The following is an 11,927-nucleotide window of genomic DNA, read 5'->3' on the forward strand; positions in this document are numbered from 1 at the left end:
AGATGTTCAATTTGTGTCCGGGGAGATACAATGTTTGCAAGTAGGTACTTCGTACTTCGAATATGAGTATCTACTCAGTTTTATTCATACCACCCAATGTCTCGCTTCAATGTTTTACTATTATGTTGATTATGAGCACAACGCTGATCAACTTCCGTATCCGAATTACCCATGAAATAAATCATTGCGATTTGCACCTGAGGTAGTTCGTCGCACATTTGATTGACTTCGTGGACGTATGTCAGCTTGTCGTCTTGTCGGCATAAAACGACACAGAATTATTTTCACCGTCAATCAAATCTGTAAATTTTGTCTTGAGAATTTTAAAATATTGAAAATTTCAAATTAAATCCTCGAATAACGGTAAAGTTTGAGGTTTTGTCGAAACCAACAAAGTGAATATACGTAAATAGAATGGCAGATCAAAATTAATAAGAAACTTTAGCAATGCGTAATTCACTTTAACGAACACTTTTCTTAAAATAAACGACGTTTCTTGTTACGAAAAAACAAACAACGACTTGAAATGCAATAATACTTTTCACAATCGCACGGAAGAAATAGTTTTGTATGACACGTCAGTTAGGCGACAGGTCCGTCAGAAACACCAACTATTCAAATTCATTCGAAGTGGCGATTCCCATGCAAAATTTTTATTTTTTTTTAATCTTTTAGCCGTCTTATTTTTTATAAATTTTGTTACATATAAACCTTGTCCTGACAATAAGGAACACGTAAAAAAAAGAATCGTCCAATTCGGTGCAGTCGTTCTGAAGTTATGAGCGTACATACATTTCGGCGATTCATTTTTATTAATATAGATGTTAATACGTAACAAATGCGTTAGTAAAATAAATCACTCACTGCCTTTTTCATTCTTTGGATCCATGATCCATAATAATATTAATAATAATAATAATATAATCCAATCACAGTTTATTTTACTGGTGTTGGCCAAAGCGTTTTTCCAGTGGCTTTTTGTAATTATTTGTAAGAAGTACAAGAATAACGGGTTATAACTAAAATTTTACAGAAAGTTTGTGTGTCTATGATTTTTATATGTAGAAAATAAAATATCATTTGACTGTCCACTTTTATAACAAAAATAACTTGCACATTGTTCGTGATTGCCAAATATATGCTGGAAAAAAAGGAAGAGGCTTATTTTTGCTAAATTTAATAGCACTTATAATAAGTAGCTGTTCTAAAGTATGTGATTTCTACATTCAATTTTTTCTATAAAATAATATGCACCATATGGTTTTGCAGCCCGAACTTTTTTTAATACGCTACTATCCTCGTCGCCTATAATTCTCCTATAAAGTATCTAAAGTAAATCCCTCTAAGATAATTGAAACTTCCATGGACATAGATGTTTGCTCCCAGTTTTTAAAACAGTTATGTGTTGGAGTTTCTTTTTTCTGTTTCATACAGATTTTAAAGAAACTACAAAGTTTGTTTTTGACTCCAACATAAAGTATTTTTTTAGTTCTGGCACCAATTATGCGTCCTACCCCAGACAGTGCATTGTAATTGGATTTGTAAGAGCATTTGTTCCAAGCTCCATCGACAATAACGGTAATATATGGGACGCAATCATTATCTACCTCCCTCGCCTTCACAGCTAATCGGTACTCTTCTTTACCTGCGTTTTGATTTGTTCTTCGAAAAGTGCTTCGATGCTCTTTAGAACTCTAACCTCGGCTTTACGATATGTCGTCTGGGGTATTTGAGGGATATCTAGAGCTGAACAAAATTCTGAAATTTGAGAATAACCCACGCCCGTTGATCTAACTCCACAAATAGCTGCATAATTGACTTTGTATATATGATTTTCAGGTTCTGTACAAAAATTACCGAATATTCCGTACATATTACATTTGTAGTAGAAAACACTTTTTAAACCATAACAATTTTCGTGAGTTATTTCAATATTATCTAAAGTACAGCCCAACATATGTATTATGACTAATTGATTTGTTTTATTGTATTTCAGAGGCGAGAGAAGTTTTGTCGAAATAACCTTCGACCAATTTGCTTCATTCAAAATACATTCCGAGAGGTAACTAGGTATGTACCTACCTAAATTTCTAAGATTTTGGGTTGAAAATTTCCAAGATTACTAAGAAATACTCACAATAACGTACCTTCGTACCTTCAATAAAATATTCTTGGAAATTTAATTTTACTTTTCTACCTACTTACAGAATATGCCCAATGCGTACGAATTTTTATGGAAACAGGAATTTAAAAATAAGAGTAAGAATTATGGTCGGAATTATATATATGAACAAGCATTTCTTTGTTGTATGTATTGCGAGTAAAGATCTCAACAGTCTCTGGCAATGATTATATTAATTTATTTTAAAACACACATTTGGCTTTTTTCATTTCTTATCACAGTAAATTAGGTTAAACCGCATATCAAAAATTCTCTTTCAAGGGACTTTATGCTAAAAAAAGTAGGAGGTGCTATTTAAAAAATTATCGATGACGTCATACACCTGTCAAATGTCGCTCAAAACTTTTGAAACTAATATTACAAAGTGGCAATTTTTATATACCAGTAGACGTGTTTTTGCGTTTTTACTTCTCGAACGTAAGCTAAGAAATATTGTTTGTTTTCTTTCATAGTAGATAAATATTTTAGTTCCTTACTCTGCTCTACCTGCAAGCCGGGATACACTTCCCCCGCTGACAATAGCAGTAATAAAACTAGTTATTGTAAACGAAGTGAACGATTTTAACCCTTAGAGATGAGTGGCAGCTGTCATAACGAGGTAGCATGGGTGTTTTACAAGTTGCATATCTTTTAAAATAGAAATTTTCTTGAGGTGTGGTGGAGCCTTAACGATGGTGATTTGAGCAAATATGATACAAACGTTACAGATGGCCGTTCTTGATTTAATCAATAAAATAAATTGCTTTGTTCATTAACTTTTTAAGTACCTGTATAAGCAATTCTAAAAAATGTTAATGCACTGACAAAACACAGGTGTAGAGTCATTATATTATATTTTGTGCATTTTAGATAGGATATGCTCAGCAAAATAGTGGTGAGATGGCGTCAACAAGTTTTGGGAAGGAATAGACAGACCACTTTTGTTTAAGAATTCATCATGCTTACGGACGGCTTCCCACGTAAAAAGCGAACGTAATTTCTAAGGAACAGAAATTAATCGAAAAAATAAGGTAACTGTACTACCTAAGCTTTGAGAATTTTTTTTAATTTTTGTAAGAACTTGAAATGGAAGAGTAATGGTGGGAATCGAAAGAGGTTACATTTTTGTACATAATTTTCAAATTTCAGACATTTTCAAAATTGTAGAGCCGAACAGTACCCGGTTTAATTTAAGCGTGTCTTTACTCTTTAGGTCAAATTGAGTACATACATATATATACAAATTGAGTACATATAATCTTTCAGGTAATTATCACATAAAAGAAGTTGATCCTTTACGTCCGAAAATTAGAATTGTAGGTTTTTTCAAAGATATTTCTCAGGACTTATTACCATCTTATTTAAAAAAGCAAAATCCAGATTTGATTCAGCAGTCATCCTTCTGGAAATTAATTCGATATTGGCCAATACGTTCAAATAATAATCTCTTTCAAGCTGATGTTGAAGTAGATGTAGTGACATATAATTTATTGTTAAAATCTAGTCATATTCTCATTGGTCTCAATCCTTGTTCAGTCTATGATTCTGTAACTGTACCTCGCTGTTTTAATTGCAACAGTTTTTTTCACAAAAGCGCACATTGTAAAAATGAAGTTAGTTGTCCTTTGTGTGCTGAAAAGCACAAAGTTAAAGACTGCCCTTTTTCGAATGTTGATTCAGAGACAGAGAACAAAAAATGCTGCATTAATTGTAAAACTATACGTAATCGGCCGGAGAATCTAAATTTAAATCATGCAGCATGGGAATATAGGTAAGCAGAGAAAAATGTTGTGCCTCGGTGGGATTCGAACCCACGTCTCCAAGCATTCCGGGCTGGTATGCTGACCGCTACACCACAAGACAACTTATCTTTGCTCTGCTTACCCATGTGTTATTGTGCCGCTACAGTACTCCCCCCCCCTAGCGACACAGCGCGCGGTCGTGCTGGGGTGCGAAGGAGATAGATGCTGGCGTCGCCCCTACCACTCTTACGGTCGTTGTTCGAACCCTGGCGGTGCTGCGGACCCCGAACACAGCGGGCACAGGGCGGTGGCAGAAGGATGTTGCGTGCGCGTTGCCTGTCGGAGGTCACCAATATAGGTAAGCAGAGAAAAATGTTGTGCCTCGGTGGGATTCGAACCCACGTCTCCAAGCATTCCGGGCTGGTATGCTGACCGCTACACCACAAGACAACTTATCTTTGCTCTGCTTACCCATGTGTTATTGTGCCGCTACAGGAATATACCTTAATTTGTGTGAATCATATAAAGCGGCTGTGAACAGTTTCAAAAAGAATTTATTTGCTGATTCATGTTCAATACAAGTTTTCCCTCATACTAAATAGCAACTAACTCATTCAGTTTCATTAGCTAGGTTGTTCTTGGATTCAGAGTCCTCTGACACCTCTTTAGGCAGTCATAACTACTCTCAACATAGTGCGTCTGATACTTTGCGACTTTATTATCAAAATATTCGAAGTGTGAATAATAAATTTGCTGATATACATTTGAACTCTATGACCATGACGCAGTATGACATCTTGATCCTCACGGAGACCTGGCTAAAAAATGATGTGTCTAATAATGAATTATTTGAACCGAATATTTTTAATGTCTATCGTAAGGATCGTGATCTTGCGGCAACTGACACTAGTCGAGGTGGTGGAGTACTGATTGCTGCTAAAAAGCATCTTCTAATTGAAACTATTGATCCTTACTAGCTTAATTCTGGCTTTGATGAGATCAGGCATATTGGCATTTTAATTGCTAGGATTAGACTAGTGTATAAATCGGTATTTGTAATTGTCTTGTATATACCTCCTTCTGCCGTAGTTGATGATTATGCTCGTCTTTTTGAATGTCTATCTTCCATTAACCAATTATTCAGCGCTAACTTAATTGTTATAGGCGATATAAATATCTTCCAGTTCTATAGTTTCTCCAAGATGGGAGGTCCATCAAATAACGCTATCAATGCCTGCATTAACTTTGCGGAATTTTTTAATCTTACGCAATGGAATGGTATCCTAAATCGTGATAATCGTCTCCTTGACCTTGTGTTTTCTAATTTTCATTGTTTTGTTTCTAAGCCTGTTGAACTTTTAACATTAACCAATTATTCAGCGCTAACTTAATTGTTATAGGCGATATAAATATCTTCCAGTTCTATAGTTTCTCCAAGATGGGAGGTCCATCAAATAACGCTATCAATGCCTGCATTAACTTTGCGGAATTTTTTAATCTTACGCAATGGAATGGTATCCTAAATCGTGATAATCGTCTCCTTGACCTTGTGTTTTCTAATTTTCATTGTTTTGTTTCTAAGCCTGTTGAACTTTTAAGCACTGAGGATTCATATCAGCCAGCGTTGTGTGTCGATTTGTCCTCCTTAAAAACTAGTAAAAGTGGCAACCCTTGTGGGATTTGTGGTGGATCCCGTAATTTCAGGAAAGCTAATCTTTCCTCATTGTATGAATCTATGTTGAATACTGACTTCTCTTTCCTTGACGCGTGTGTTGACGTAAACAAGGTTGTTCATAACTTGTATAAAAAATTAGAACCCTTATTTTCTTCATTTGTACCTATTAAGAGAAAACCTTCAAGAGCTTATCCTCCTTGGTATAATGGACAAATTATTTCTAACTTAAAAATGAAGGAGAAAGCGTGGCAAAAATATAAACGAAATAAAACAACGGAATCCTATAATGCCTTAAAAAGCATACGCGCTACTGTAAAACTCTTGATTCGGACTTCCTACAAAGAATATTTGCAAAATATCACTTCTGATATTAAGAGAGATCCAAAAAAGTTTTGGACGTTTATTAAAAATAAATCGAATCATGCATGTATTCCAGCTAATATGTTTTACAAGGGTAACGAACTTTCCAACCCTCAACACATTGCTGATGCGTTTGCGCATTTTTTTGCCAGGTCTTTTCATCCTGTTAGTAGCACCTCATCGAATACGTCCGTTGATAGTGATCTTGTGAGTGCGTTAAATCAAAATATATTTGATGTTAGAAAAATTAACGAGTCTGAAGTGCTTACAGCCATCAAGAAACTAAAGCCGACGTTAACCGCTGGGCCCGATGAGATTCCGTCATTTTTTGTGAAAGACTGTGGCATAATTTTAGCTTCTCCACTAACAGTTATATTCAACTTGATTTTGAGTAATTCAAAATTTCCTGACAAATGGAAGTTATCTAGGATTTTGCCTATTCATAAAAAAGGAAGCACTGCGGAAATCAGTGAATATAGGCCAATTGCTTTGATCAACAACTTTGCTAAAGTGTTTGAATTTGTAATGCATGCTCGTATCTTTTCCCATGTTTCGCAGCACTTGTCACCGATGCAGCATGGTTTCATTAAAGGAAGGTCGACTGTCACGAATTTGATGATCAAGACGCAATATATCTCAGAAATGTTTGACAAACATCTTCAAGTTGATTGCATTTATTTGGATTTTAGCAAGGCTTTTGATCGCATTGATCATCGTATTCTACTGCATAAACTGGAGAGTTTTGGCTTTTCCGACGGTTTGCTTAGTGTCTTTAAATCTTATCTAAGCAACAGATATCAGTATGTATTTTGTACCAGTTGCTCCTCACGTCAGTTTCCACAAACATCTGGTGTACCGCAGGGCTCAGTCTTGGGACCATTGTTGTTTATAATGTATATCAATGACATTGTAGAAGTTTTGGACGTTCCTTCTTTGCTTTATGCAGATGATATAAAAATCTTTTTTCGCGTACAGTCATCTTTGGATTGTATTCGTCTGCAAGACAACTTGAATCGTGTGTTGCTATGGTCGAAAAAAAACAATTTGCTGTTAAACGCCGATAAATGCATCGTCAAGTCATATTCGATTAAACTTTCAAATGTTATATACAACTACGTCTTGGATCAAAGAGTCCTGCAACGCCCTGATTATGTATGTGACTTGGGTGTCACATATGATGCTGAATTAAGTTTCCACAAACACTATGAGGTTATCTCGACATCGGCGCATAAATCATTAGGGTTTGTTGTTCGCAACGCAGCGGAATTTAAAGACCTTGATGTTCTAAGGCTTCTCTTTTTATCATACGTCAGATCCGTCTTGGAGTATGCGTCGGTGGTATGGAGCCCTTTTTATCAAACCTACATTTCTCTGTTGGAAAAAACGCAGCGTCGATTCTTAAAATTCTTGTCTTATATCTGTGATGGTGTTTACCCTACAAGAGGAATTCCAAATGATATACTGTTACGTAGATTTGGCTATCAGAGTTTGGTCTGCAGGCGAAAAGCAGCTTCTATCTTAATGCTACATAATATATTAAATTATCATATCAAATGTGAAGATCTTCTTAAGATCCTAAAGCTACGTGTGCTAAAACCAGGTTTAAGATCATATTCTTTGTTGCATATGCCTGTCCCAAGAACAAACATATTGAAATCGTCTCCGGTTTATCAAATGCTTCAAAACTATAGAGAGGTGGAATCGGAAATTGATATACAGAGTCATCAAAATTGATTGAGAGAGTTGGTAAACCTGAACTTGAATAATTTGGTTTATTAAGTTGTATAAAAATATTAGCTGTCAGATTTGAAGTTTCGAGTTTCAAATTTCAAAACTCAGTGGCGCCTTTTTTCGATTTTTTTTGGCAAAAAATATTAGTTGTCAGATTTGAAGTTTCGAATTTTAGATTCATTCTTTCTGGAATTTGTTCGCAAAGATGCGAGTAGCAATAAGGTATAGGGTGCGCATCGACCACGGCGATTCATACAAACGTTAAAGTCGTTCGTAACGTTGCAAAAAGGTAACTTTCGTATTCGCAACTGATTCAGGTGAGTTCCGACAATCAACCCCGAGTTTTCTTGTCACGCCACTGAATTCATTACCATAGGTGCTTTATACTAGTCGGCCATGGTTTGACATTCCAGCTGTCCGAAATAATGACAATAAAGCATAGACTACATTAAAATTTTTGACACGACAGAAAAGTGATGCTTGAAATTTTTTGTCGGAAACTGTATATCCAATATGGCCTTTTTTTAAAAAATCGAAAAAAAAAAACAAAAATAAGCACTTTCGATTTATTTTCCGCTTCGACAAATCTCAAGTTTTTTTCGCCTAATTCCCGTTCCTCATGAATCACGTTGGTCCTTTATTAAGGCAAGTATTGGTTTTAATTTTGTTTGCTGTGTAATAATGATTAAATTAGTATATATTTTGTGTGTGAGTAAATTTGAAGGTTATCGCAAGGGATGCCTGCGATTGCAAGATTTCAGAGCAAGTTATTTTCTATTTTATACTTTTTTCCACAAAAATTTTTATGTCTAGGCTAAAAAATCATTACGGATTCATCAGTCAGAAGGATGTACTCTTATCCTTCTGACTGATGAATCCGTAATGATTTTTGAAACTGTGCGCTTAAAATAGGCTCATTGTGAAACCAAAGACCTTTGTGAAACTGGTTTTAGAAACAGTTTACTTTGTAATATTATCTTGTCTATAACGTCAAATGTATTGTGTCAAGTCAAATCCAGCAAAACTTGAACTTTAACTACTGTAACTTCAATTCAGTTTTAATTCATCTACTTGTACAACGGTGTATAATTGTTTAGTAAAAAAACATTTATTTATCTATTATTCGCCGTTCGATCCAAATTTACAGTTGTTGCAGACCTTAACACAGCACGTGTAATAATCGAAATGCCTTGCAAGTCTTGGGTAAAAACATTTTGTTGATGAGTGTTGACTCCAATATTTCGGGCGTACAAATTATGATGAAGATTTCTAGTGGATTTATCATGGTCAAGACTAGAGAGCGGAAAATATGCAGCAAAATTTTGGGAAATATGATCATATGACATGCATCAAATTTATGCAAATATGCAATAACTTTCTTAATATATGCAGAGATATGCAGTTGCATATGCTCCAAAAATTAAAAAAAGCGTAATAACCGAACTAAATTTATTTACAAATTGCAAAAATACCTTACCTTTTATTACAAAAAATACATAAATCACATTGCAAAGTGTTTAATTAGATCTCACTAACAAATAAATGACATTTTTTAAGATAATATTCTTATACTAAAAAATAAATATAGGTAAACAGAACGAATTAAAAAATAGTAGTAATCGACTATTTAATTACTATTTTGGTAACAATTTATTTTTAAATATTTTTCGAAATATTCTAACAAAAATTTTTCCGGTGATTCTAAAGTATGTATTTGTAAATATAAAAACTGCGTACTGCGTCCACAGATATAAAAATACTTATCGGATTAAAGCAGGCACAACAAAACATAGTTCCTTCTTGAAGAATAAGTTCAGGAAAAGGTTTAATTCATAAATTAATTTGAGTTATCTACATACTGACACACATCTCTATCGCTTTAAATACTTAAATGCAAACTCACAATGAAAAATAATAGGATAATGTCCCTTCGACCACCATAAAATTAATACAACGAACAAAAATATTGAAATGAACGGTATTTTCAAAAGTAATTAGGACCCGAATTTACCTGGAAAGATGGCTTAACACCCAGTAGTTCCTCCAAACTACCATAAAACCCAAACCTTTCCCAGTTATTTGAAGCTCAGGACAATATTTGCAATATGATTAATGAAATTTCGTCTTTCTAGAAAAATGCCGATCGAATGGCATTTTTTTTTTTCAAAGTAGCACAAAAATTGATAAAAATGCAAAATATGCACCCGTTACGTGAAATATGCAGCAGAAGGCAAATATATGCAAATATATGCAAATATGTAATTTTTTTATAGCTGTATTCATTTTTAATTAGCATGATTCGTTCACATATTAAATATCAAGACTTATATGCAAAAAATAACGGATATGCAAATTTCATAAAATCCGCTCTCTAGTCAAGACAGTTAAGATCACCTACAGGGACCTCGTGCCGAACACTGAAATGGAAACGGAACACTTTCAGTAAAAAAAAATTCCGATATGGATTTTGAAATTGAATTTCAGACGTCAAATGTCAGTTGACAGGGTTGCCATCTAGATATGTCATGTGCGAAAAATCCTAAATAATACTCGTGACTAGATTTTCCAGTTCTCTTTCAAGAAACCATGAGCAAAATACAAATAAAAAATCGATCGAAGATTATTTCGACAGAACTTCCTCGCCCCCGAAGTACAATAAATGATAACCAGCTTTTTCGAAAAAATACAAAATTTGATTTTGCAATTTTTTCTGAGAACCCCTATACGTAAAAAAAAGATATATATTGTGGTGACTAAATTTGAATCAAATTTTCGCGCTGAATTTATTTAATAGCGACGCGAAATCACATTTGAATAATTTTAATTTGAAAGAAAAAAATGCAATCAAAAAATCGTTAAACATAGGCAACCATGTGCACGTTAACCCTTGGGGGTAGTTCTGCATATTTAGTTAGAGGGCGGTAGTTGGCCTTGACAGGAGAGCATGGCTGAAAGCGGGGGCATTATATTTTGGTTCGGTGTAGTGGATGCATGTTGAAAGCACGCTGTAAGCAGCTAGGTTAAATTAGTTGGTTTGGTAGTTAATAAAAGGGAGGAAGCCTTTGTTTAACGTCAATTAATCGTAACGATGGCGCCCAGTTTTCCCCAACCCACGCGACTAATTCTTGCGGCTTTTAATCGGAAAACATGCGATCTTTCGACGACGGTACACGTGCTGTAAATTTGTTTTATTGTTTGTAAATTCGCCGATCAGGTTAGGGCTTTAATCGTTGCCTGTTGCTAACGCAATTTAACAAATTTTGGGACCCGACTTATAGAAAGCGAAGTTAAAGTTAATTCGCGATTAACTTTTAACTGAGGTCCGTTTCGAGGCAACGCGCATATTTTAACCAATCACGGGCTCATATTCCACATTTTAATTCTCTGTTAAACTAATCGAGGATTAAATATTTAACTCGCTGTTCTATAAACCGGCCCTAGATTTATTTAAACAGACATTTGCTAGAAGTTTTCATGAAATTCACTTAGTCAGGACTAGTTTGATTTTGTTCGTCTAATTATAAATAAGTTTCTGGATACGTATACGTAAGTGTTAAATTATGACACTTCTTAATTCTTCACACAAGATTGCTAATAGTTCATTTACGGCAGTTAAATTAACTAATTCATACCGTGAACTGACGGAGGGGTTAAAATAATTTCTTCCCTTAGGCAGTTATCATCGTTATCACCATTACATCATTGAGGCATGTCCTCACAACGCTAACGATTGATTACATTACTGAGGCATGTCCTCGCAACTCTAAAGATTGATTACATCACCGAGGCATTTCCTCGCAACGTTAAAATTTACATCATCGAGGCATTTCCGCGCAACGGTAAAACTTACATCACCCAGACGCTTTTTCCTCGCTACGAAGTCTGGATATTTTTGTGTTTATTTATAATGTATTTTGTTGAGGTAATCAGTTCACGGTATTATAAACTCTCGAAGTAAATTGTTTTAAGTAACCAATCACTTGGATCATGACATAATCTGACATAATGTAAACTCTTTGTTGGAATCGTTGATAAAGTGTGGCAAGTATTAATCTCATGTAAATTTTGTTAACTTTGCAATTTTTCACCTCATACAATATTTCTCTATCTTACAATTTTAACCTCAGTAATTTTCTTTGTTGTATAATTTTAATTGAACGTAAATTCTCATGCTTTGCAGTTTTAACCTAAAGTAATATTCTTAGTTGCACAAGTTTATTTCACACCAGATTTTTGTCTATAAATCTTTGCTAGTTTT

General features: G+C 34.6%; 1 protein-coding gene across 1 annotated transcript; it reads left to right on the forward strand.

Moving 5' to 3' along the window:
* Positions 1–2,210: 2,210 nt before the first annotated feature.
* Positions 2,211–11,443, forward strand: LOC135145176 (uncharacterized). Its single transcript, XM_064077283.1, has 8 exons — positions 2,211–2,259; positions 3,428–3,708; positions 4,086–4,261; positions 4,535–4,826; positions 4,881–5,007; positions 5,068–5,181; positions 5,304–7,276; positions 11,342–11,443. The coding sequence occupies exons 1-8, from the start codon at positions 2,211–2,213 to the stop codon at positions 11,441–11,443; spliced, it is 3,114 nt and encodes a 1,037-aa protein (XP_063933353.1).
* Positions 11,444–11,927: the final 484 nt, after the last annotated feature.

Source organism: Zophobas morio, unplaced genomic scaffold (genome assembly GCF_036711695.1).
Source record: "Zophobas morio isolate AGI-343-1 ecotype UQ-CSIRO unplaced genomic scaffold, CSIRO_AGI_Zmor_V1 ptg000005l, whole genome shotgun sequence".
In the NCBI taxonomy this organism is placed as follows: Eukaryota; Metazoa; Arthropoda; class Insecta; order Coleoptera; family Tenebrionidae; genus Zophobas; species Zophobas morio.

Bases quoted from the DNA above. Each gene is read 5' to 3' on its own strand.
- LOC135145176 (XM_064077283.1), top strand. From the start codon at position 2,211: ATGCCCAATGCGTACGAATTTTTATGGAAACAGGAATTTAAAAATAAG. The intron at 2,260-3,427 runs GTAAGAATTATG...ATAATCTTTCAG, and splicing joins ACAGGAATTTAAAAATAAGA to GTAATTATCACATAAAAGAA. The intron at 7,277-11,341 runs GTATGGAGCCCT...TTCTTCCCTTAG, and splicing joins TCTTGGAGTATGCGTCGGTG to GCAGTTATCATCGTTATCAC.